The 25,814-nt window shown below is 51.2% G+C and overlaps 1 protein-coding gene across 1 annotated transcript in view; it reads right to left on the reverse strand.

Annotated features, from left to right (window-relative positions):
- The window catches only part of LOC130206610 (disco-interacting protein 2 homolog C-like), an 82,341-nt gene that overhangs the window by 36,407 nt on the left and 20,120 nt on the right, over nt 1-25,814 (reverse strand). The window contains exons 4-12 of the mRNA XM_056434655.1: nt 25,135-25,260; nt 24,242-24,553; nt 23,673-23,795; nt 22,577-22,714; nt 22,216-22,223; nt 21,665-21,764; nt 20,975-21,172; nt 20,731-20,822; nt 20,421-20,531 (exon numbers count right to left, since the gene is read on the reverse strand). Of these exons, the coding sequence (XP_056290630.1) occupies nt 20,421-20,531; nt 20,731-20,822; nt 20,975-21,172; nt 21,665-21,764; nt 22,216-22,223; nt 22,577-22,714; nt 23,673-23,795; nt 24,242-24,553; nt 25,135-25,260 (1,208 nt within the window). The remainder of the gene's footprint in view (nt 1-20,420; nt 20,532-20,730; nt 20,823-20,974; nt 21,173-21,664; nt 21,765-22,215; nt 22,224-22,576; nt 22,715-23,672; nt 23,796-24,241; nt 24,554-25,134; nt 25,261-25,814) is intronic.

Raw genomic sequence — 25,814 nt, forward strand, 5'->3', positions numbered from 1 at the left:
AGTCACATGGACCCTCCTGACTCACATGGACCCTCCTGACTCACATGGCCCCTCCTGACTAAATGGACCCTCCTACTCACATGGACCTCCTGATCACATGGACCCTCCTGACTCACATGGACCCTCCTGACTCACATGGCCCCCTCCTGACTCACATGGACCCTCCTCCCCACATGGCCCCTCCTGACTCACATGGACCCTCCTACTCACATGGACCCTCCTGATCACATGGCCCCTCCGGGCTCACATGGACCCTCCTGACTCACATGGACCCTCCTGACCACATGGACCCTCCTGACTCACATGGCCCCCTCCTGACTCACATGGACCCTCCTGACTCACATGGACCCTCCTGACTCACATGGACCTCCTGATCACATGGACCCTCCTGATAAATGGACCCTCCTGACTCACATGGACCTCCTGACTCACATGGACCCTCCTGACTCACATGGACCCTCCTGACTCACATGGACCCTCCTGACTCACATGGACCCTCCTGGCTCACATGGACCCTCCTGACTCACATGGACCCTCCTCACTCACATGGACCTCCTGCTCACATGGACCCTCCTGGCTGGCTCTCCAAATGCTGGATTTCTTTCTTTTTGATCCATGCTGAATAATAAACTTGTATCTATCTTCTATCTCCTATATTTAATCTCAGTATATATACACTACCGTTCAAAAGTTTGGGATCACTTAGAAATGTCCTTATTTTTCAAAGAAAAGCATTGTTTTTATCAATGAAGATAACATTAAATCAATCAGAAATACACTCTCTACATTGTTAATGTGGTAAATGACTATTCTAGGTGGAAACGTCTGGTTTCTAATGAAATATCTCCATCGGTGTATAGAGGCCCATTTCCAGCAACTATCACTCCAGTGTTCTAATGGTACATTGTGTTTGATAATCGCCTTAGAAGACTAATGGATGATTAGAAAACCCTTGAAAACCCTTGTGCAATTATGTTAGCACAGCTGAAAACTGTTTTGCTGATGAGAGAAGCTATACAACTGGCCTTCCTTTGAGCTAGTTGATTATCTGGAGCATCACATTTGTGGGTTCGATAAGACTCTCAAAATGGCCAGAAAAAAAGAACTTTCATGTGAAATTCGCCAGTCTATTCTTGTTCTTAGAAATGAAGGCTATTCCATGCAGAAATTGCAAAGAAACTGAAAATGTCCTCCAGCGGTGTGTACTACTCCTTCAGAGAACAGCACAAACGGGCTCTAACCAGAGCAGAAAGAGAAGTGGGAGGCCCCGGTGCACAACTCAGCAAGAAGACAAGTACATTAGAGTCTCTAGTTTGAGAAATAGACGCCTCACAGGTCCTCAACTGGCAGCTTTTTAAATGGTACCAAAACGCCAGTGTCAACGCCCACAGTGAAGAGGCGACTCGGATGCTGGCCTTCTAGGCAGAGTGGCAAAGAAAGCCATATCTGAGACTGGCCAATGAAAAGAAAAGATTGGTATGGGCAAAAGAACACAGGCATTGGACAGAGGAAGATTGGGAAAGGTGTTCTGGACAGATGAATCCAAGTTTGAGGTGTTTGGATCACACAGAAGAACATTTGTGAGACGCAGAACAGGTGAAAAGATGCTGAAGAGTGCCTGACACCATCTGTCAAGCATGGTGGAGGTCATGTGATGGTCTGGGGCTGCTTTGGTGCTGGGAAAGTGGGAGATTTGTACCAGGTAAAAGGGATTTTAAATAAGGAAGGCTATCACTCCATTTTGCAACGCCATGCCATACCCTGTGGGCAGCGCTTGATTGGAGCCAATGTCCTCCTCCAACAGGACAATGACCCAAAGCACACCTCCACATTGTGCAAGAACTATTGAGGGAAGAAGCAGGCAGCTTGCTGTCTGTAATGGAGGGCCAGTCACCAGATCTCAACCCCCTTGAGCTGTTGTGGGAGCAGATTGGAACCACACACTGTCATGATGGGGATTGACACACACCACTAGGATGCATGATGGGGGATTGGAACCACCATGGTGCATGATGGGGGATTGGAACCACCATGATGCATGATGGGGGATTGGAACCACCATGGTGCATGATGATTGAACACCAATGTCACATGATGATTGGAACTCAATAACAATATTAGTAAAGACAGAATCAAAGATGGCGTCTGACCTCACACAGCACACAAGTCGCCCACAAAGAACTCCTACAGTGGACTGCTGTGCTGTGGGTGGTCACCACTGCTGTCACACACACTGCTCACACCTACAGGAACCACACACCGCCACACACTGCCACACACACTGTCACACCACTGCCGCTACACACCGTCACACACACTGTCACACACACCTGCCACACACACTGCCGCTACACTGGGCGCGTTGCCACTGTCATAACGGCAGGAAATTCAATACACTGCCGCTACATTGCCACACACTGTCACATTACACTGCCGTTATTGCCACCGCTGCTGGCCATACTGCCGCCATACACACTGCTGCCACATGGCTACTGCCGCTACTTGGCAGGGTTCGCATACCGCCGCTACGCCACTGCCACACATACTGTTACACGGCGGCCTGCTACACTGTCGCTACATACCGCTGCTACAAGGCCGTCGCTACACTGCCGCCATTGCTACCGCTACACACCGTTGCTATTACACTGTCACATACTCGCCGCCTAGTAGGAACATACACTGTCACACACACCGCCACACACACCGCCACACACCGTCACACACACTGTCACACACTGTCACACACACTGTCACACACACTGTCACACCTTGCAGGAACTACACCGTCACACTCGTCACACACACTCGTCACACACACTCGTCACACACACTGTCGCTACGGCTACCGTTGCCAATTTACAGGAAATTGCGGTTACCGTCACACACTTGTCACACACTGTTGGCTACCTACAGGAAATTACTGCCGCCACTGCCGCGCTACCGTTGCTACCTATAGGAATTACGGCTGTCGGTCAAGCGTTTCGGCAACAATGCCAACACCGCTACTGAATGTCGATATTTGCTTAATGGCTGGAAGCACGCTGGAAAAATTAATAAATTACTTTTTTAAAGCGCGATGCTCTAAATTTGAGCCTTTCGCCGTTGTTAGAGTTGTTGTTGTCGCCGCCGACGACCTACCGCCGCCCGTCTCCACGCGCCGCGCTGGCCGCATTTCATGCGGTTCCCATGAAGGTTCCGCTGGCCATGCGGTGGCGGGAGGGAGGAGTCAGATCTAGCAGCCCGGTCACGCCCGGAGGGCGGAGGGTTCTGAGGTGAAAACGAACACACGGACAAACTGGAGTGGTTTGTTTGTTTATCAGAGTCCTTGTACATTTTGTGATTTTACTTTTTATTCTTACGTCACAAAATTGTTTCAAAAATAAAACCTTGTTCAGCCCAAAGTTTTGATTTATTATTTATGTTATACTTCCTGTTGTATTTATTTATCTTTGCTTTGCTTACCTAGAGAATTCTTGTTAAAAGCTCATTTTAGCTCAAAGTGGTTTCTCACAAAACCTAATCAAATGATTTTATATTCATTTTAGATATTTATAGACTATACCAATATTATAATATAAAAAGAGAACACCCGTGAATTAACAACTGAAAAGAGTAGTTTCCAAAGTGTTTCAACAGAGCCAGAAAATAGCTCTGTTGTCAGAATTCTCATGAAATGACGAATATAAAAATATTTTATATGGAAAATATTTATATTTTGTGACTAACATGCAAACATTTCTATGTTTACAAAATCTTAAAATAAACAACATTTGAGCAAAACGAAAATATTAACAATATTGAAAATATTCTGTATGCACAATATTTTAAAAAATGAAACGTATTTTATATAACATTTTCCATTACGAAATTTTCTTCGATTAAAATGTTTTTTTAATGAAAAACACATGTTTTTAAATAAAAATATGAATCTATTTTTTAAATAAAAATATTTTATATGTTAAATATTTTATGTATAAATATTTTATAAATACATATAAACATTGTACATTTAAAATGAGAAAGAAATATATAATTTAATATATTCATTAAAAAGGTGTTGTAAGCAACAACTTTGAGAGAAGCGTGTGGGACTTCTCACATCTTGAAATAAATCAGCGTCACATTCTCCCCCATCGGATGTTTGTGATCATCAATAAAGTTGGATCATGTCGACGTATTCGTCGACTTCCAGCGGCGGGCGGCCACAACATGTCAGGAGCCACAGGAGCGAGACTTTCCCCTCCACTGACGCTGAGGGCCCTTCAGGGACAGGTGGCCGATACCTGGAGAGACACACACACACACACACACACACACACGTTAGATAAAAAGAAGAAAAAAGGTTTTTGCAGAAAGAGAATTCAACTGGGTGGTTGTATTTCTATTTTTCAAAGTAAAGCATGGGGGAAATCAGAAGAAAAACTTGGATGATTAGTGAAACTAAACGATGACGACCTTAATGTGCTGACATATTCACATGAGTTTTATATGATTATGATATATATATATATATATATATATATGGAAGATACTGTTCAATACCAGCGCGCACAAAACAAAGATATTTGAAATGTTCGCAGCAGAAAAGCTGTTTTGCACTTAACCCCTGCCAAATCTCTTGTGATTAAAATGAATAGGAAAGAAATATAACATACAGTTATTTATAAAAATATATTTCTATGGAAAAAACAGATGCTTATTGTGACAAGCAACGTGTTCTCACCCGTGGCAAAGGACTGGGTGACAGGTGGCTCTGCTGGTGATGCAGCTGGCCCAGGTGTGTGTGGCCCAGGTGTGTGTGGCCCAGGTGTGTGTGTCCTAGGTGCGAGATGTGCGCGTGCGCCAGCGAGTCGGCCAGCCGGCCCGCGTTGCCGCTGCCGCCGCTCTGCGTGGACGAGGACGAGGAGGAGGTGGAGCCTGTGGGCGGGGTCGGGCGGGAGGGAAGATCACGCCCGCTCATGCCGGGCTGGCGTCGTCACTAGGCTCCCTGCCTCCGGAGCCTGGGACGACGAGTCTGGAGCACAGGGCGACAGGCCTGGAGAGAGGAGGTTAACAACAACAACTTTTAACAAATAGCTTAGAGAGTTTAATAAAAAGATAAGAATACATTACAATTTATTATTACAATTCATACAAGCAACAAGATAAAACAACAAAAATAAATAAATAAAGTCAGCCAAAACAAACATATAAATGAAAATTATAAGATTTTAGAAATAAAATGTAAATTATAAAATTAAATAGCAAATAAAATAACATGTATTAAATAAAATAGAGTTCAAATAGTATCCAAATAAAGTTCTAGTGAGACGCCAGCGAATTACCATCAGCGAAAGTTATTAAACCTCCTTCAACAGCAAAATAACTGGGTGCAGAAAGTTACAATTTGGGGTTTAAATTGATCAACACTTGGCTGCTTGCTGACGGACGCGATGTGTTTTAAAGACCAGAAAAGAGGAAATTCCCCATGATGGCTGGAAGGTTTTTAAGGGCCCGGTGAAGTACATTGTGAAGGACACTGCAGTGTGTGTGTGTGTGTGTGTGTGTGTGTGTGTGTGTGGCTACCTGGAGGCGTGGTAGGCCTGGCGGACGTCTGCACCACCAGCGAAAGTGCCTCTTGAGGGTATCGCACCGCTACCTTCCGCTTTGGCGTGGCGCCGCCAGCACCGCCTGTACCGCCGTGGACGCCTGAGCGAGACGCAAATTACAACATCTATTCATCTATTTCTACCATTTATTCATCTATCTATTCATTAATTTATTCATGTATTCATCCATGCATTCGCCCATTCACCCATTCATTTATTCATCCATCTATCTCATGTATTCATCTGATTCATTACCTCCCCATGCATGCACACACGGTTCATCTATCTGCGGCCCATCTATCTACTATCTATTCATTCATCTATCCATTCGCGCATCTATCATCTATTCGCTTATCTATTCATCTACTATCTACCATTACCGCGCATCTACCTATTCACGGTTCATTCATTCATTCATTCATTCATTCCGCGGCCTGCCCATTTATTACTATCTATCTATTCATTCATCTATTCGCGTATTCATTTTGCTCATCCGGCTCATCTATTCATTTGTCATTTGTCTACGGCCCATCATGTATTCATCTATCTATCTATTCACTGGCTCTCACACACAGGTAAGCATTGCATATTCCATAGAGTGATTCTCAGGTAACAGGTTGTAATGAATAATGGACTTCTCAGTGCTTCGGGCGCCACTGACAAACAGCAGCATTCAGTGTAATTGAAACGACGAAGCTTCCGCAAACGGGCAGAAAATGGTGTAAACGATGGATACTGCCCGCCCCAAACGGCACCACCGGCCACGAGCGAAGAGGAGTGTTCTTCGTTTCTTAATTTATTTCTGAAACAATGGCGAATGCCACCAGCATGCTGGTCAATCATTAGCGCCCCGCCGCGATTGTGAGATTTACGGGTGGAGAAAGGGTAAAAAAGGGTCAAGAGGGCAAAGAAGTGACCATTTTGTCAGTTTAAGTTTCGCTGGTATGGCAAGTAGAGAGCGTCCGCTTACTTCCGCCAACTGGTTAACGAAGTACCATTTGGATACAGACTTATCAGCCAACGGAGTGCAATTGACCGTAGCGTTCGGTAGTAGACACAGCCACAGACTTCCAGACCGAGTGATTTTCGGTTCGTGGCGCAATTGCGATTGTTAGCCGCCGTTTTTCTGCCTGATCGGTGTAGCGCCTGCCCTGGTGCCGGAGGTCCGCTGGTGGAAATGGGGGCCGAGGAGGGCCGAGGCCAGACATGGCCTCCATGCCACAGAGGAGAGCGGGCCAGATCGACACACACACACACACACACACTATACAGACACACGCGGATGTGCACGCACGCCGCCTGCTGGTGGAAGCGGTGTGACACAGCGCACACAGAAGAAGAAGAAGAGGAGGAGGAGGAGTGCTTTGAGGACGGTTTAGAGACGCAGCAAAATGATATTTTGAATAAATAATGAGGTAAAAAAGCTGAAGTGAGATCCTGACGGCGTGGTGACCCCAGGGGTCCAGACACACGTGTGTGTGTGTGTGTGTGTGTGTGTGTGTGTGTGTGAGGGCTGGGACAAGTCAGGAGGGTTACTCTGGCATGGGAACAAAAGCTCCTGACTGTTTGGACCTTCTTCTATAACCTTTCTGAGTGATGCTGAAATACACGAGACACGAGTGAGGGAGGCGGAGTTTGTGCTATTTTATCCGCCTGCCCCAGGACCACTAATTATATATATATATATACAATATGTATATATATATACACAGTATGTATATACATATATATATTGTATTGTTTTGCCTCTGTTTGAGCCTGTTCTAGTAGTCCACAAAGGCCGCTCTGTCCAGATGGTTAATATTAAAGATAAGAAATAAACAACAAACAACGAAACCAATGGAAAGGAAAATGAAATTTGAAGGAATAATGTATTTACTATTATAACGGACATTCTTTTGTTTCAGACGCCACAACGCCAGATGAGTAGGTAGGGTGGCATGCCTGCGTGTGAGTTGGGATGAGCAGGTAGTGGGTAGGCAGGTGGGGAACGGCAGATAGATGAGGCAGAGAGCAGGCAGGCAGGGCAGGTGGTGATGAGCAGGCAGGTAGAGAGTGCAGATGAGCAGGCAGGTGCAGGCAGGCAGGGCAGGCAGGATGAGCAGGCAGGCAGGTAGATGAGCAGGTGGCAGACGAGCAGGTTGCGGGTGATGAGTGTGCGGCAGATGAGCAGGCAGGTAGAGAGGCAGATGAGCAGGCAGGCAGGACGAGCAGGCAGGTAGGTGGTATAGATGATAGGTAGGTGATGAGCAGGCAGGCATCGGAGCAGGCAGGCAGACGAGCAGGTGCACGAGCAGCCAGTGATTACAGGCAGGCAGGCAGTATCACAGGCATCGAGGGTGGCAGACGAGCAGCAGACGGAGCAGGCAGACAGACGAGCAGGCAGGCAGACGTCCAGGTGGCAGACGGAGCAGGCAGGCAGACGAGTGGCAGGCAGACGAGCAGGCAGACGAGCAGGCAGGCAGACGAGTGAGGCAGACGATCGGCAGACGAGCAGGCAGGACGAGCAGGCAGACGAGCTCCAGGCAGTACTGAGCAGGCATTTGGCGCAGGCAGGCAGACGAGCAGGCAGACGAGCAGGCAGGCAGGCAGACGAGCGGCAAGACTTGGACGATATAAGGGCAGACGATATATAGACGAGCAGGCAGACGAGCAGGCAGACGACAGGCAGATGACAGGCAGACGAGCAGCGGCAGGACGAGCAGGGCAGGCGGTGATCGAGCAGGCAGGCAGACGAGCGTGCGCATGAGCAGGCAGGCAGACGGCAGGCAGGCAGACGAGCAGGCAGGCAGGACGAGCAGGTAGACGAGCAGCAGGCAGACTTTATGGTGGCAGACGATATGTTACAGACCGAGCAGGTAAGCAGGCAGACGAGCAGGCGATCGAGCAGGCAGGCAGGCAGACGAGTGGTGGCAGGACGGAGCAGGCAGGTGACTTACAGGCGGCACGAGCAGGCAGCAGACGAGGAGGCAGGACGAGCAGGCAGGCAGACGAGCAGGCAGGCAGGTAGACGAGCAGGCAGACGAGCAGGCAGGCAGCAGACGAGCAGGCAGACGAGCAGGCAGGCGCCAGAGCAGGCAGACGAGCAGGCAGCAGGCAGACGATAGGCAGACAGACGAGCAGGCAGGGACGGAGGCAGATTACAGGTGCAGGCAGACGAGCAGGCAGATTAGACGAGCAGGCAGACGAGCAGGCAGGCAGACGAGCAGGCAGGCAGGCAGACGGCGCGCAGGCAGGCAGACGAGCAGGCAGACGATAGGCAGGGCAGGTGACGAGCAGGCAGATGAGCAGGCAGACGGTGATGAGCAGGCAGGCAGGCAGACGAGCAGGTAGACGAGCAGGCAGGCAGGCAGATCGAGCAGGCAGACGACAGGCAGATGGTGATCGAGGCAGGCAGATCAGACGAGTGCAGGCAGACGAGCAGGCAGACGATATGCGCGGCGCAGGCAGGCACGTCCAGCAGACAGATGAGCAGGCAGGCAGAGCGCAGACGAGCAGGCAGGCAGGCACGAGTGGCAGGCAGGCGACGAGCAGTACAGGCAGATGCTAGGTGCAGGTGTGACGTTCAGGCATATCGAGTGGTGCAGGCAGAGAGGCAAACGAGCAGGCAGGCGGCACGGAGCAGGCGCAGGCAGTCAGGCAGGTGCGACGAGGTGGGCAGGCAGAGAGGCAGATGAGCAGGCAGGCAGGCAGGCAGACGAGGAAAGTAGGCAGGCAGACAAGCAGGCAGGTGACGAGCGGCTGGTAGGCAGACGAGCAGTGGTGGCAGGCACGTCCAGTGTAGACAGATACAGGTGGGCAGACGAGCAGTGGTGGCAGACGAGCAGGGCTGGTGGCGGCAGGACGAGCAGGCAGGCAGGTGGTGACGTGTCCAGGCAGATGGACGGCGGCAGGCAGAGTATGGCGGCAGGCAGATTACAGGCAGGCAGACGTGAGCAGGCAGGCAGGCAGACGAGCAGGTACCGAGCTGGTGGCAGGGGTGACGAGCAGGCAGGTAGACGAGCAGGCAGGACGAGCAGGCGCAGACGAGCAGGCAGGCAGATGAGCAGGTGGCGGGTGACGAGCAGGCAGGGACGGAGCAGGGTGGTGACGAGGAGGCAGGGCGCAGATTTATGGTGATAGACGAGCAGGCAGGCAGACGAGCAGGTACAGACGAGGCAGGCAGGCAGGCAGACGAGCAGGCAGGTGATTACAGGCAGGCACTGCAGGCAGGCAGACGGAAAGCGTACCATGCAGCAGCAGCAGGACGAGCAGGCAGGACAGACTACAGGCAGACCGAGCAGGCGTGGTGGCAGACGAGCAGGTAGGCAGGCAGACGTCCAGGCAGACAGACGAGCAGCGTGGCAGAGGCAGGACGAGCAGGTGGCGCAGGCAGACGATAGCAGACGAGCAGGCAGGCAGGCACGAGCAAAGCGGCACGAGCAGGCAGGCAGGACGAGCAGGCAGGCAGGCAAGACGTCCAGGCAGGCAGACGAGCAGGCAGGCAGACGAGCAGGTGGGCATTGTTGCGCGGTGCAGACGAGCCCGGCAGATTGAGCAGGCAGACGAGTGCAGGCAGACGAGCCCGCAGGCAGAATGAGCGCGGCGCAGGCGGTCGGCGGCGGCAGACGAGCAGGCAGGCAGGACGAGCAGGCAGATTGGCGCGGTGTGATTAGACGAGCAGGCAGGCAGACGACAGGCGCACGGGGCAGGCAGATTGAGCAGGCAGACGAAGAGGCGATTAGACGAGTTATGGCAGGCAGGACGGAGCAGGCAGACGAGCAGGCAGGCGCGATCGGAGTGTTCAGGTGCGTGGATGAGCAGGCAGACGAGCAGGCAGGCAGACGGAGCAGGCAGATCGAGCAGGGCAGGACCTGAGCCCAGGCGCGCGGCACTTGCTGCGGCGGCAGGTAGACGAGGAGCAGGCAGACGAGCAGGCAGGACGATGACAGGCAGGCGGCAGACGAGCAGGCAGGTAGACGAGGCGCAGTGACCGAGCGGCGCGTGCCAGACGAGCAGGTGACATATGGCAGGCAGGCAGGCGTGACGATATGGCAAAGGGCAAGCAGACGATATAAGGGCAGACGACAGGCAGGCAGGCAGACGAGCAGGCAGAATGAGCAGCAGCGGCGATCGAGCAGGCAGATCGAGCGCAGCAGACGATAGCCGCAGGCAGACGAGCAGGCAGGCGGCGATCGCAGATCGACAGGTGGCGGCAGGACGACAGATGCAGGATGAGCGCAGACGAGCAGGCAGGACTTGAGCAGTAAGCACCCAAGGACCCTGAGCAGGGCAGGCAGGGCAGTGATTCTGAGCAGGCAGACGCAGGCAGGCAGACGAGCAGCAGGCAGGCAGATTACAGGCACGAGCAGTAGACAGGATGAGCAGGCAGACGAGCAGGCAGGCAGACGAGCAGTAGACGAGCAGGCAGGCAGACGAGCAGGCAGACGAGTGATGGCAGACGAGCAGGTGCAGACGAGCAGGCAGATGAGCAGGCAGATGAGCAGGCAGATGGGATGAGCAGGCAGACGAGCAGGCAGACGAGCAGGCAGGCATTACAGGTGACGAGGCAGGTAGGCAGATGAGCAGGTAGACGAGCAGGTGTATATATAGGCAGACGAGTAGGCATGAACAGGTGGTGATGAATAGGTAGGTATTATCAGAGCCCCGGCCAGCTGCAAAAGAAGTTGTTTTGAGAAAGAGGAATTGAAAACTGTACCACATCCGAACAAGGAGAACAGCCATGACCTTGGATCCAATCTGTCTATGTGTGTGTGTGAGAGAGAGAGAGAGAGAGAGAGAGAGAGAGAGAGGAGAGGTGAGTTGCAGGTTTACCCCAGGAGTGTCTTTTTCTCGATCAACCGTAGCATTCCCTTCTTCTTCTGCTCTCTTCTCTTCTTCACACACACACACACAGCACACACACACACTCACACACACACACACACAGACACAGATTACCGACACACGCCGCGCCGTCATTGCACACAGGTTTATCTTCCCACTCTCTCACAGCAGAGCAGGGAGGGTGTTGCCTAGCAACGGTTCTCCTGGAGCAAAAATAAATTGTAAAAGGCCTGAGACGGCCATCTTGGATTTGAAGCATCAGATGTGAGAAGTGATTTATCTGAGAGTGTGTGTGGAGTGTGGGAGTGTATGAGGTGTGTGTGTGAGAGCAAAAGGAGGGTGTGTGAGAGTGTGGGGTAAGGAGGGTGTGTGTGTGTGTGAGAAAGGTGTTTATGAGGGTGTGTGCATGAGGGTGTAAAAGAGAGTGTGTGGCTGAGGGTGCATGGAGGTGTGTGAGAGTGTGTCAGAGGGTGTGTGTGCGTGAGAGTGTGTATGAGGGTGTGTGTGAGAGCGTGTGCATGAGGGTGTGTAATATGCGGCAGGTATGAGGTGTGTGTGTGGAGGTGTGGCTGAGGGGTGTGTGAGAGTGTGTGTGCATGAGAGTGTGTGGAGAGCGTTTGTATGAAAGGTTTATGAGGGGTGCTAGAGAGTGTGTGTGGGCGAGGGTGTGTGTGCGTGAAGTGTTTGCTGAGGGTGTGTGAGAGAGTGTGTGTGCATGAGGGTGTATGAGGTGTGTGTGTGGGAGAGTGTCGGTGAGGTGTGTGAGAGTGTGTGTATGAGGGTGTGTGTATGAGGGTGTGTGTGTGGAGAGGTGGTGTTGAGGGTGTGTGTGTGAGAGGCAAGGAGGAGTGTGTGTGAGAGTGCTCAGGCTGGAAAGTGTTTCAGAGGGTGTGTGTTAGGAGAGTGTGTATGAGGGTGTGTAAAAAGGAGAGGTTTATGAGGGTGTGTGAGAGTGTGCATGAGGGTGCAAGGAGGGTGTGTGTGTGAGTGTGTGTATGAGGGTGTGTGTGAGAGTGTGTGTGGGCTGAGGGTGTGTGTGCGGAGAGTGTGTATGAGGTGTGTGAGAGTGGCATGAGGGTGTGTGAGAGTGTGTGTATGAGTGTGTTTATGAGGGTGTGTGGAGAGCGTGTACGAGGGTGTGTGAGAGCAAAGGAGGGTGTGTGAGATATGTGTGTGGGCTGGAGAGTGTGCATGGTGGCAGGCAAGAGAGTGCAAGTGCATGAGGGTGTGTGGAGAGTGTGTGTGGCTGAGGGGGTGTGTGTGAGAGGTGTGTATGAGAGTGTGTGTGAGAGTGCATGAGGGTGTGTGAGAGCGGTGGCATGAGGGTGTGTGTGAGAGTGTTTATGAGGTGTGTGAGAGGTGCGGCTGAGGGTGTGTGTGAGAGTGTGTGCATGGTGCGTGTGTGTGAGAATGTGTGTGCATGAGGGCGGGAGGGTGTATGAGAGTGTGTGTATGAGGGGTGTGTGTGTGTGAAAGTGTGTATGAGGGTGTGTGAGAGGCAGGTATGAGAGTGCAAGAGAGTGTGTGTATGAGTGTGTGTGAGAGGTGTGTATGAGGTGTGTGTGTGTGAGAGGTTTATGGAGGGTGTGTGTGTGAGAGTGTGTGCATGAGGGTGCAAAAGAGAGTGTGTATGAGGGTGTGTGAGAGTGTGTGTATGAGGGTGCAAAAAGGAGGGTGTGTGTGGGAGATGTGTGTGGCTGAGGGTGTGTGTGTGAGAGTGTGCATGAGGGCAAAAGTGAGAGTGTGTATGAGAGTGTTTAGAGGGCGTGTGGAGAGGTGCGCATGAGGTGTGAGAGCAAAAAGAGGAGTGTGTGCAGAGTTGCCCATGAGAGTGCGTTCCAGGAGGAGTGTGTGTATGAGTGTGTTTGGTGAGGGTGTGTGTGTGAGTGTGCAGGCTGAGGGCAGTGTGTGAGAGTGTGCATGTGGAGAGTGTGTTTGGCGGGGAGGGTGTGTGTTGGTGAGAGCGTGTAAGGAGGGTGTGTGTGTGTGAGGAGTGTGTTTAAGTGAGGGTGTGTGTGAGAGTGTGTGTAAGGAGGGTGTGTGTGTATGAGGGTGTGTGTGGGAGAGTGTGCAAGGGAGGGTGTGTATGAGGGTGTGTGTGTGAGAATGTGTTTGCGAGGGTGTGTTAGAGAGTGTGTATGAGGGTGTGCGGAGAGGCAGGCTGAGGGTGTGTGTTAGAGAGTGTGTGGCTGAGGGTGTGTGTGTGAGAGGAGGGTGTAAAAGAGAGGTTCCTTGGTGGAGGGTGGTGTGTGTTAGAGTGTGTGTATGAGGGTGTGTGGAGAGTGTGTGTATGAGGGTGTGTGTGTGAGAGTGTGTCGGCGAGGTGTGTGAGAGCAGTGTGTGGAGGGTGTGAGAGTGTGATGAGGTGGTGTGAGGTGGGTGGGGTGGAGTGGTGGTGATGGTAGATGAGGTGGTGGTGGCAGATGAGCAGGTGTGTGGTGGTGAGCAGGCAGATGAGCAGGTGGCAGGTGGAGCAGGGGAGCAGGTGGAGCAGGTGTGTGAGCAGGCAGGCAGGTGAGCAGGCAGGGAGGAGCAGGTGGCAGAGGCAGATGAGCAGGCAGGTGAGGAGGCAGGCAGGCAGGTGTGAGCAGGCAGGCAGACGGAGCAGGCAGGCAGACGAGCAGGTGAGGCAGATGAGAGGCAGGTATGAGCAGGAGCAGGCAGGCAGGCAGACGAGGTGAGCAGGCAGGCAGACGAGCAGGCAGACGAGCAGGCAGACAGACGAGAGCAGGCAGGCAGAGGTAGGCAGGCAGATGAGCAGGCAGACGAGCAGGCAGACGAGCAGGCAGACGAGCAGGCAGACGAGCAGGCAGGTGAGTAGACGAGCAGGCAGGATGAGGCAGACGAGTGGGCAGACGAGCAGGCAGACGAGCAGGCAGGCAGTGAGCAGGCAGACGACAGGCAGGCAGGCAGACGAGCAGGGACGGACGAGCAGGCAGGCAGTGCAGGCAGACGAGCAGGCAGGCAGACGAGCAGGCAGACGAGCAGGCAGTGAGCAGGCAGACGAGCAGGCAGGCAGACGAGCAGGCAGGCAGACGAGCAGGCAGGCAGTGAGCAGGTGAGCAGGCAGGCAGACGAGCAGGCAGGCAGAGAGGTGGTGAGCAGGCAGACGAGCAGGCAGGCAGGTACGAGGTGGCAGTCAGGCAGACGAGCAGGCAGGCAGACGATGCAGACGAGAGGCAGGCAGGACGAGCAGGTGACGAGCAGGCAGGCAGAGAGGCAGGTGACGAGCAGGCAGGCAGTGAGCAGGCAGACGAGCAGGCAGGCAGTGAGCAGGCAGGCAGGCAGACGAGCAGGCAGTGGCAGGCAGGCAGTGAGCAGGCAGAGTGGTGGCAGGTGACGAGCAGGGTGAGCAGGCAGGCAGTGAGCAGGCAGTGTGTGAGCAGGTGAGCAGGCAGACGAGCAGGCAGGCAGACGAGCAGTGTGTGTGAGCAGGCAGCAGGTGCAGGCAGTGAGCAGGCAGGCAGGCAGACGAGCAGTGACGAGGCAGGTGTGAGCAGGGAGCAGGCAGTGAGCAGGATATGGCAGACAGTGAGCAGGGGTATGACGAGCAGGTGTGAGCAGGCAGGCAGTGAGCAGGTGACGAGGTGCAGGTGTGCAGACAGTGAGCAGGCAGGCAGTGAGCAGGTGAGGCAGGTAGAGAGGCAGGCAGTGTAGGCAGTGAGAGCAGGTGAGGCAGTGAGCAGGCAGGCAGGCAGTGAGCAGGCAGGCAGGCAGTGAGCAGGTGGCAGAGGAGCAGGCAGGCAGGCAGACGTAGGCAGTCAGTGGAGTATGAGAGCAGGCAGTGGGCAGGAGGGACGAGCAGGCAGGCAGAGGCAGGCAGTGAGCAGGCAGGCAGAGAGTGCAGATGAGCAGGCAGGCAGGCAGATGTGGCAGGCAGACAAGCAGGCAGTGTGAGCAGTAGGCAGACGAGCAGGCAGGCAGGTGGTGTAGTGAGCAGGCAGACGAGCAGGCAGGCAGACGAGCAGGTGGCAGGCAGACGAGCAGGCAGGCAGACGTCCAGGCAGACAGACGAGCAGGCAGAGCAGATGGCAGGCAGACGAGCAGGCAGACGGTAGCAGGCAGGCAGACGAGCAGGCAGGCAGAGAGCAGGCAGGCAGACGAGCAGGCAGGCAGTGTGGCAGGCAGACGAGCAGGCAGACGAGCAGGCAGGCAGACGAGCAGGCAGGCAGGCAGACGTAGCAGGCAGACGAGCAGGCAGTGGCAGACGAGCAGGCAGACAGACGAGCAGGCAGGCAGATGAGTGTGGGCAGGCAGGCAGACGAGCAGGCAGGTGAGACGAGCAGGCAGGCAGAGCAGGCAGGCAGACGAGCAGGCAGTGAGCAGAGGCAGGCAGGTGAGCAGGCAGTTGGAGCAGGCAGACGAGCAGGCAGGCAGACGAGCAGGCAGGCAGTGACGTCCAGGCAGTGTGAGCAGGCAGAGGCAGGTGAGCAGGCAGGCAGGCAGACGAGCAGGCAGACGAGCAGGCAGGTAGATGAGCAGGCAGACGAGCAGGCAGGCAGACGAGCAGGCAGGCAGGCAGACGTGGCAGGCAGTGAGCAGGCAGGCAGACGAGCAGGCAGACGAGCAGGCAGGCAGACGTGAGCAGACGAGCAGGCAGACGTGGCAGAGAGTGAGGCAGACGAGCAGGCAGGCAGGTGACGAGCAGGCAGACGAGCAGGCAGGCAGACGAGCAGGCAGTGAGCAGGCAGACAGACGAGCAGGCAGGCAGACGAGCAGGCAGACGAGCAGTGCAGGCAGACGAGCAGAGGTGGGCAGACGAGCAGGCAGACGAGCAGGCAGGTGACGAGCAGGCAGACGAGCAGGGTGACGAGTGTGCAGGCAGGCAGACGAGCAGGCAGGCAGGTAGACGAGCAGGCAGACGAGCAGGCAGGCAGACGAGGTGGCAGGCAGACGAGCAGGCAGACGAGCAGGCAGGCAGTGAGCAGGCAGGCAGACGAGTGCAGAGGAGCAGGTGGACGAGCAGGCAGGCAGGCAGGCAGGACGAGTGGCAGGCAGGTGTGAGCAGGCAGGTGTGAGCAGGCAGGCAGGCAGACGAGCAGGCAGTGAGCAGGCAGTGTGTGAGCAGCAGTGAGTGGCAGGCAGACGAGTGTGCAGGCAGACGAGCAGGCAGGCAGACGAGCAGGTGAGAGGCAGGCAGGCAGACGAGCAGACAGTGTAGATGAGCAGGCAGACGAGGCAGGACGAGCAGGTGTGCAGACGAGCAGGCAGGTGTGAGCAGGTGAGCAGGCAGGCAGACGACAGGCAGGCAGTGCAGACGAGCAGGCAGGAGCAGGGTGTGAGCAGGCAGACGAGCAGGCAGGCAGTGAGCAGGCAGTGAGCAGTGTGTGAGCAGGTGTGTGAGCAGGTGTGAGATGAGCAGGCAGGCAGACGTGAGCAGGCAGAGTGAGCAGTGAGCAGGCAGAGAGCAGATGAGCAGGCAGACGAGCAGGCAGAGAGCAGGCAGAGAGCAGTGCAGGCAGGCAGACGAGTATGCAGTGAGCAGGCAGTGCAGGCAGGCAGACGAGGTGATGAGGCAGGCAGTGCAGATGAACAGGCAGGTGTGATTAGAGGTGTTGAAGGGAAGTGGAGAAAGAGAAATTGTTATCACAATCTGAGGAGAACAGCATCTGGATAATCTGATATGTGTGTGTGTGAGAGAGAGAGAGAGAGAGAGAGAGAGAGAGAGAGAGAGAGAGAGAGAGAGAGAGAGAGAGAGTGTGAGTGTGTGTTTTATCTTGTGTGAGTGATCAGTAGTGTGTGTGTGTGTGTGACACACACAGTGGGAAGACACAGGTCTGTGGGGATGTGTGTATTGTACAGCAGAGCAGGGAGGTGTGTGTGAGGTGTGTGTGGAGCATTGTGGTGTGAGAGTGATGTGAGAAGTGCATCTGAGAGTGTGTGAGTGTGAGTATGATGTGTGTGAGAGTGTATGAGGGTGTGTGTGAGAGTGTATGAGTGTGTGTGTGAGAGTGTGTATGAGGGTGTGTATGAGGGTGTGTGAGAGTGTGTGTGAGAGTGTGTTTATGAGGGTGTGTGTGTGAGAGTGTGTGAGGGTGTGTGTGTGAGAGTGTGTTTATGAGGGTGTGTGTGTGAGAGTGTGTGTATGAGGGTGTGTGTGAGAGTGTGTGTATGAGAGTGTGTGTGAGAGTGTTTGTATGAGAGTGTGTGGGAGTGTGTATGAGAGTGTGTGAGAGTGTGTATGAGTGTTTATGTGAGGGTGTGTGTGGAGGGTGTGTGTGTGTGTGAGAGTGTGTATGAGGGTGTGTGTGAGAGTGTGTGTATGAGGTGTGTGTGTGTGAGTGTGTGTATGAGGGTGTGTGTGAGAGTGTGTGTATGAGGGTGTGTGTATGAGGGTGTGTGTGTGAGAGTGTGTGTATGAGGGTGTGTGTGTGAGAGTGTGTGTATGAGAGTGTGTGAGAGTGTGTGGAAAGTGTTTAAGGGTGTGTGTGTGAGAGTGTGTGTGAGAGTGTGTTTATGAGGGTGTGTGTGTGAGAGTGTGTGTATGAGGGTGTGTGTGTGAGAGTGTGTTTATGAGGGTGTGTGTTAGAGAGTGTGTGTATGAGGGTGTGTGTGTGAGAGTGTGTGTATGAGGGTGTGTGTGAGTGTGTTTATGAGGGTGTGTGTGTGAGTGTGTATGAGAGTGTGTTTATGAGGTGTGTGGAGAGTGTGTATGAGGGTGTGTGAGTGTGTGTATGAGGGTGTGAGAGTGTGTGTGTGAGAGTGTGTGTATGAGGGTGTGTGAGAGTGTAGTGAGGTGCATGTCATCACTGCAGGACATGTTCACATGGTCACACCCATGCATGTCTCACCACATGTCACTGTTCACTGTCTCACACCCTGTTCACGCCACAAGACTGAGACATGTTCTCACCATCAACATGTCTCACCACATGTGTTCACATGACCCACACATGTTCTACTGGCACACACACACACACACACACACTGTCATATTACTGGTTGTTCTACTGTCACATGTGTCTACATGTTCTGGTCACATGTTCTACCGATCACATAAGTTCTACTACATGTTCTCTGGTCACATGTACTGGCCGCTGTTCTCTGATCACATGTTCTCCTGGTCACATGTTCTACTGATCACATGTCTTCTACTGGTCACATGTTCTCCTGGATCATGGCATGTTCTACTGGTCACATGTTCTACTGGTCACATGTTCTACTGGTCACATACAGTTCTACTGGTCACATGTTCTACTGGTCACATGTTTCTACTGATCACATGTTCTCCTGGTCACATGTTCTACTGGCCGGGGCCACGTTCTACTGGTCACATGTTCTACTGGTCACATGTTCTACTGGTCACGTTCTACTGGTCACATACGTTCTCCTGACCCGGTCACATGTTCTACTGGTCACTATTGCCCTACTGGCCGTCGTTCTACTGGTCACATGTCTCTACTGGTCACATGTTCTCCCTGGTCACGCTGTTCCTCCTGGTCACATGTCTCCTGATCACATGCGTTCCTACTGATCACATTGTTCTCACTGATCACATGTTCTACCGGTCACATGTTCACTGGTCACATGTTCTACTGTCATGTTCTACCGGTCACATGTCTCTACTGATCACATGTTCTACCGGTCACATGTTCTACTGGTCACATGTTCTACTGGTCACATGTTCTACTGGTCGCTACGTTCTACTCACATGTTCTACCGGTCACATGTTCTACCGCTACGTTCGATGGCTGCCCCTGATCACATGTTCTACTGGTCACATGCTCCTCACATGTTCTCCTGATCACATGTTCTACCGGTCACATGTTCTACTGTCATATGTTCTACCGATCACATGTTCTTCTGGTCACATGTTCTACTGGTCACATGTTCTACTGATCACATGTTCTCCTGGTCACATGTTCTACTGATCACATGTTCAACTGGTAACATGTTCTACTGATCACATGTTCTCTTGGTCACATGTTCTCCTGGTCACATGTTCTACTGGTCACATGTTCTACTGATCACATGTTCTCCTGGTCACATGTTCTACTGGTCACATGTTCTACTGATCACATGTTTTTCTGGTCACATGTTCTACTGGTCACATGTTCTACTGATCACATGTTCTACTGGTCACATGTTCTACTGATCACATGTTCTACTGGTCACATGTTCTACTGGTCACATGTTCTCCTGGTCACATGTTCTACTGGTCACATGTTCTCCTGATCACATGTTCTCCTGATCACATGTTCTACTGGTCACATGTTCTACTGATCACATGTTCTCCTGGTCACATGTTCTCCTGGTCACATGTTCTACTGGTCACATGTTCTACTGGTCACATGTTCTCCTGGTCACATGTTCTCCTGATCACATGTTCTCCTGGTCACATGTTCTCCTGGTCACATGTTCTACTGGTCACATGTTCACTGACTATCAATACTGGTCACATGTTCTACTGGTCACATGTTCTCCTGGTCACATGTTCTCCTGGTCACATGTTCTACTGGTCACATGTTCTCCTGGTCACATGTTCTACTGGTCACATGTTCTACTGGTCACATGTGCTACTGCGAAGGCAGCCGAGGTGAGTTTCACCACAGACGAACACACTCTGTGTCACCAAACCAAGGAGTCACATGTTCTTAGGAGGGTCACATGTTCTACTGGTCACATGTTCTCCTGATCACATGTTCTCCTGGTCACATGTTCTCCTGGTCACATGTTCTACTGGTCACATGTTCTACTGGTCACATGTTCTACTGATCACATGTTCTCCTGGTCACATGTTCTACTGGTCACATGTTCTACTGGTCACATGTTCCACTGGTCACATGTTCTACTGGTCACATGTTCTCCTCGTCACATGTTCTCCTGGTCACATGTTCTCCTGGTCACATGTTCTACTGGTCACATGTTCTACTGATCACATGTTCTCCTGGTCACATGTTCTCCTGGTCACATGTTCTACTGGTCACATGTTCTACTGGTCACATGTTCTCCTGGTCACATGATGCCAGGTGAGTCCAGGTGAGGTTGAGGTGGATCTCGGAGTACCTTGCGGCTCAGGGGGACCTCGATGGGAACCGGGACCACCTCAGCCAGCAGACAGCCGTAGAAGGCCACCATGAAGGCCACGGGGTCGTTGTTAGGGAACACCAGCGCCACCTGGGGGGGGGGGGGAGGGAGGGGCCAGGGTCAGGGACCGGGGTCAGGGACCGGGGTCAGAGATGAACCAGGGTCAGAGGGAGGAGTCAGATAGACAATGGGGGAGGAGTCAGACTCACAGTCGGGGAGGAGTCACCATGGGGGAGGAGTCAGAGTCACAGTAGGGGAGGAGTCACAGTGGGGGAGGAGTCAGACTCACCCGATCACCCGGTCGGACCATTGGCTCCTGTTTGCTGCCCAGTTTGTGGAGGATGTTGTACGCAAGTTTGATGCTGCGAGACCACAGCTTTCCTAAAGGGAGCAGGAGACAAGGGAGGGAGGGAGGGAGGGAGAAGAGAGAGAGAGAGAGAGCCGTCGACAGCGTTCCCTACAGTGTTCCAGCTCAGCAGAATGAGAGCCGACCAATAAGTGGACGGTTGAGCGGCGGGGGGGCGTGGCCTCACCGTACGTGAGGACGTAGAGGGGCTTCCCCGCCGTGTCCAGGCTGGTGAGGCATGGCGCCTTGGGGGAGATGGTCCCCCAGCGCTGCAGCGCCGCCTCCAGGGACGGCGGCCAGTTGGTGACCACGCCCAGCGGCTCGCCGCGGACCGGCAGCATCTCCGCCCCCTCCGGCCGCGGCTGGTTGGGGTCCGGCTGCTGGACTGGAGACGAGGACAGCGGCGTCAGAGATGGGAGGGGAGGAGGCGGGGCTAATGAGGACGGAGGCGGGGCTAAGGTCTAGAGACATGAATGCTTTCCCTTTCATATTTAGCTTGGGGGATTGGAACCACCAAGATGCATGATGGGGGATTGGAACCACCATGGTGCATGATGGGGGATTGGAACCACCATGATGCATGATGGGGGATTGGAACCACCATGGTGCATGATGGGGGATTGGAACCACCATGATGCATGATGGGGGATTGGAACCACCATGGTGCATGATGGGGGATTGGAACCACTAGGATGCATGATGGGGGATTGGAACCACCATGGTGCATGATGGGGGATTGGAACCACCAGGATGCATGATGGGGGATTGGAACCACCATGGTGCATGATGGGGGATTGGAACCACCAGGATGCATGATGGGGGATTGGAACCCTCAATAACAATATTAGTAAAGACAGAATCAAAGATGGCGTCTGACCCTCCAGCAGCTCATCAAAGTCGTCCACAAAGAACTCCCTGAGTGGAGGTCTGCGCGGCTGCTTCAGGGTGGTCACCAGCTGCTGGATCTTAGCCACTGGCTACACGGGCTGACTGACACCGACACGGAACCACAAGAAACTACACACCGTCACACACACCGTCACACACACTGTCACACACATCATTACACTGCCAACATACTGCCAAACACACCACACACTGTCACACACACTGTCACCACACACTGTCACACACACCGTCACACACACTGTCACACACACTGTCACACCTACAGGAACCACACACTGTCACACACACTATCACACACACCGTCACACACACTGTCACACCTACAGGAACCACACACCGTCACACACACCGTCACACACACTGTCACACACACCGTCAAACACACCGTCACACACACTGTCACACCTACAGGAACCACACACTGTCACACACACCGTCACACACACTGTCACACACACAGGAACCACACACCGTCACACACACCGTCACACACACTGTCACACACACTGTCACACACACTGTCACACCTACAGGAACCACACACTGTCACACACACTGTCACACCTACAGGAACCACACACTGTCACACACACTGTCACACACACTGTCACACACACTGTCACACACACCGTCACACACACTGTCACACACACTGTCACACACACTGTCACACCTACAGGAACCACACACTGTCGGTCGGTTGCCCGGCAACGAACGGCCAACCGGCCAATCGAATGTCGACACGAGCTTCTAACGGCCGTGAAGCACGCTGAAAAATTAACAAATTAATTTCTTTTTTTTAAAAGCGCGACGTTCTAAATCTGAGCTCCCTTTCTGCCGTGTTGTTGTTGTTGTTGTTGTCGTCGCCGACGACTCTTACCGTCGCCCGTCTCCATGCGCTCGGCGTTGCCGTACTTCTGCGTGTTCCTGGCGATGGTTCCCATGTTGGCCATGCGGTGGCGGGAGTGGGAGGAGTCAGACGAGTAGCCCGTCACGTCCGGAGGGGCGGAGTGGTTCTCTGGAGGGAAACGAACACACGGACAAACTGAGTGGTTTGTTTGCTTATCAGAGTCCTTTGTACATTTCAGATTTACTTTTTTATTCTTACGTCAAGCCAAATTGTTTCAAAATAAAACTTCCTGTTCAGCCCAAAGTTTTGATTTATTATTTATGTTATACTTCCTGTTGTATTTCATTTATCTTTGTTTTGCTTTACTCAGAGAATTCTTGTTAAAAGCTCATTTTAGGGCTCAAAGGGTTTCTACACAAAACCTAATCAAATGATTTTATATTCATTTTTAGAGCATATTTTATACAGACCATACTCAACATTATAATATAAAAAGAGAACACCTTAAACTAACAACTGAAAAAGAGTAGTTTCAAAGTGTTTCAACAGAGCCAGAAAATAGTTTCCATATAATAGATTTTCCTTATGAAATATTTAAAATATAAAAATATTTTATATGGAAAATATTTTATATTTTAAAGATTTTAAATACAAAATATTTTACATATAAAATCTTTTAAAATAAACAAATATTTTATAAAAAATTTAAAATATTAACAAATATTGAAAATATTTTATATGCACAATATTTTAAAATGAAACGTATTTTATATATAACATTTTCCACATGAAATATTTTTCGATTAAAAATGTTTTTTTTAATGAAAACATGTTTTTAAATAAAAAAATATGAAATCTATTTTTTTTAAATAAAAAACATTTTATATGTTAAATATTTTATGTATAAAATATTTTTATAAAATACATATAAAATATTGTACATTTAAAATGAGAAAGAAATATATAATTTAATATATTCATTAAAAAGGTGTTTAAAGGCACAAAAAGGTCCTTTGAGAGAAGCGTGTGGGACTTCTCACATCTTGAAATAAATCAGCGTCACATTCTCTCCCCATCGGATGTTTGTGATCATCAATCAATAAAAGTATTGATCATGTCGACGTACCGTCGGACTCCAGCGGCGGCGGCCACAACATGTCAGAGCCAAACTCACAGGAGCGGCGCAGAGACGCCCCATTCTCCACCACGCCGAGGGCCCCCTTCCTCTTCAGGGACAGGTGGCCGATACCTGGAGAGACACACACACACACACACACACACACACGTTAGATAAAAAGAAGAAAAAAGGTTTTTGCAGAAAGAGAATTCAACTGTACAGTTTCTATTTTTCAAAGTAAAAGCATGGGGGGAAACTCCAGAAGAAAACTTGGATGATTAGTGAAAAACTTAAAACCATAGACGACCTTAATGTGCCATATTCACATGATGTTTTACATGATATATATATATATATATATATATATATATATATGTGTGAAGATACTGTCTAATAAATTACACAAAACAAGATATTTGGAAATGTTCGTGTGCAGAAAAGCTGTTTGCACTAACTTTACAAATCTCTTTGTGATTAAAATGAATAGAAGAAATATAAATATACAGTTATTTATAAAAAAATATATTTCTATAAAAAAACAGATGCTTTTATTGTGAAGGGGCTAAACGTGTTCTCACCGTGGTGCGACTGCGACAGGTGGCTCTGCTGGTGATGCAGCTGGCCCAGGTGTGTGTGGCCCAGGTGTGTGTGGCCCAGGTGTGTGTGTCCTAGGTGCGAGATGTGCGCGTGCGCCAGCGAGTCGGCCAGCCGGCCCGCGTTGCCGCTGCCGCCGCTCTGCGTGGACGAGGACGAGGAGGAGGTGGAGCCCAGGTGGGCGGGGCCTAAGTGGGAGGGGCGACTCATCCAGTGCTCCATGCCGGACATGTCGTCACCAGGCCCCGCCTCCTCCTCCGAGCCCGACGACGAGTCCGAGCACAGGGGCGACAGGCCTGGAGAGAGAGGAGTGTCAATAACAACAACTTCTAACAACAGTTTAGAGAGTTTAATAAAAAGATAAGAATAACACATTACAATTAATATTACAATTCAATATACATAATAAGATAAAGTCAAATAAAAATAAATAAAATAAAGTCAAATAAAATAAAGTCATATAAAATGAAATTATAACATTTTAGAAATAAAAAAATGTAAAATTATAAAATTATAAAATTAAATAAATTCAAATAAAATAACATGTATTAAATAAAATAGAGTCAAATAAAATATTCAAATAAAGTTCTCTAGTGAGACGCCAGCGAATTACCACTGAAGAAAGTTATTAAACCTCCTTCAATAAAAGCAAAATAACTGTGGCAGAAAGTTACATTTAAATATTTTAAATTGATCAACAATTTCGGCTGCTTTTGCTGACGGACGCGCGATGTGTTTAAAGACCGTAGGAAAAGATGAAAATCTGACGATATTGAAGGTTTTTACATATTCTGGTGAACGGTACATTGTGAAGGACATCACAGTGTGTGTGTGTGTGTGTGTGTGTGTGTGTGTGTGTGTGTGTGTGTGTGGCCACCTGGAGGCGTGTAGGCGTCCATGGACGTCTGCACCACCAGCGAGCGCCTCTTTGAGGGCATCGGCACCGCCACCTTCCGCTCCATGTGGCGCGCCAGCACCGCCTGCACCGCCTCGGTGTGGACGTCTGAGCCGAGAGACGCAACCATTAAATAATCCATTCATCCATTCCCCCATTCATTTATTCATCCATCCATTCATTAATTTATTCATGCATTCATCCATGCATTCGTCCATTCACCCATTCATTTATTCATCCATCTATTCATGTATTCATCCATTCATTAATTCTCCCATGCATGCATACATTTATTCATCCATTCATGCATTCATCTATTCATTTATTCATCCATTCATTCATCTATCCATTCATGCATTCATCTATTCATTTATTCATCCATCCATTCATCTATCCATTCATGCATTCATCTATTCATTTATTCATCCATCCATTCATCTATCCATTCATGCATTCATCTATTCATTTATTCATCCATCCATTCATCTATCCATTCATGCATTCATCTATTCATCCATCTATTCATCCATTCATTCATTCATCTATTCATTTATTCATCCATTCATGCATTCATCCATCCATCCATTCACTCATTCACACAACAGGTAAGCATTGTGTATTATCCATAGAGGATCTCGAGGTAACAGGCTGTGTCTACTACC

Source organism: Pseudoliparis swirei, chromosome 16 (assembly GCF_029220125.1).
Source record: "Pseudoliparis swirei isolate HS2019 ecotype Mariana Trench chromosome 16, NWPU_hadal_v1, whole genome shotgun sequence".
NCBI classification, from domain to species: domain Eukaryota; kingdom Metazoa; phylum Chordata; class Actinopteri; order Perciformes; family Liparidae; genus Pseudoliparis; species Pseudoliparis swirei.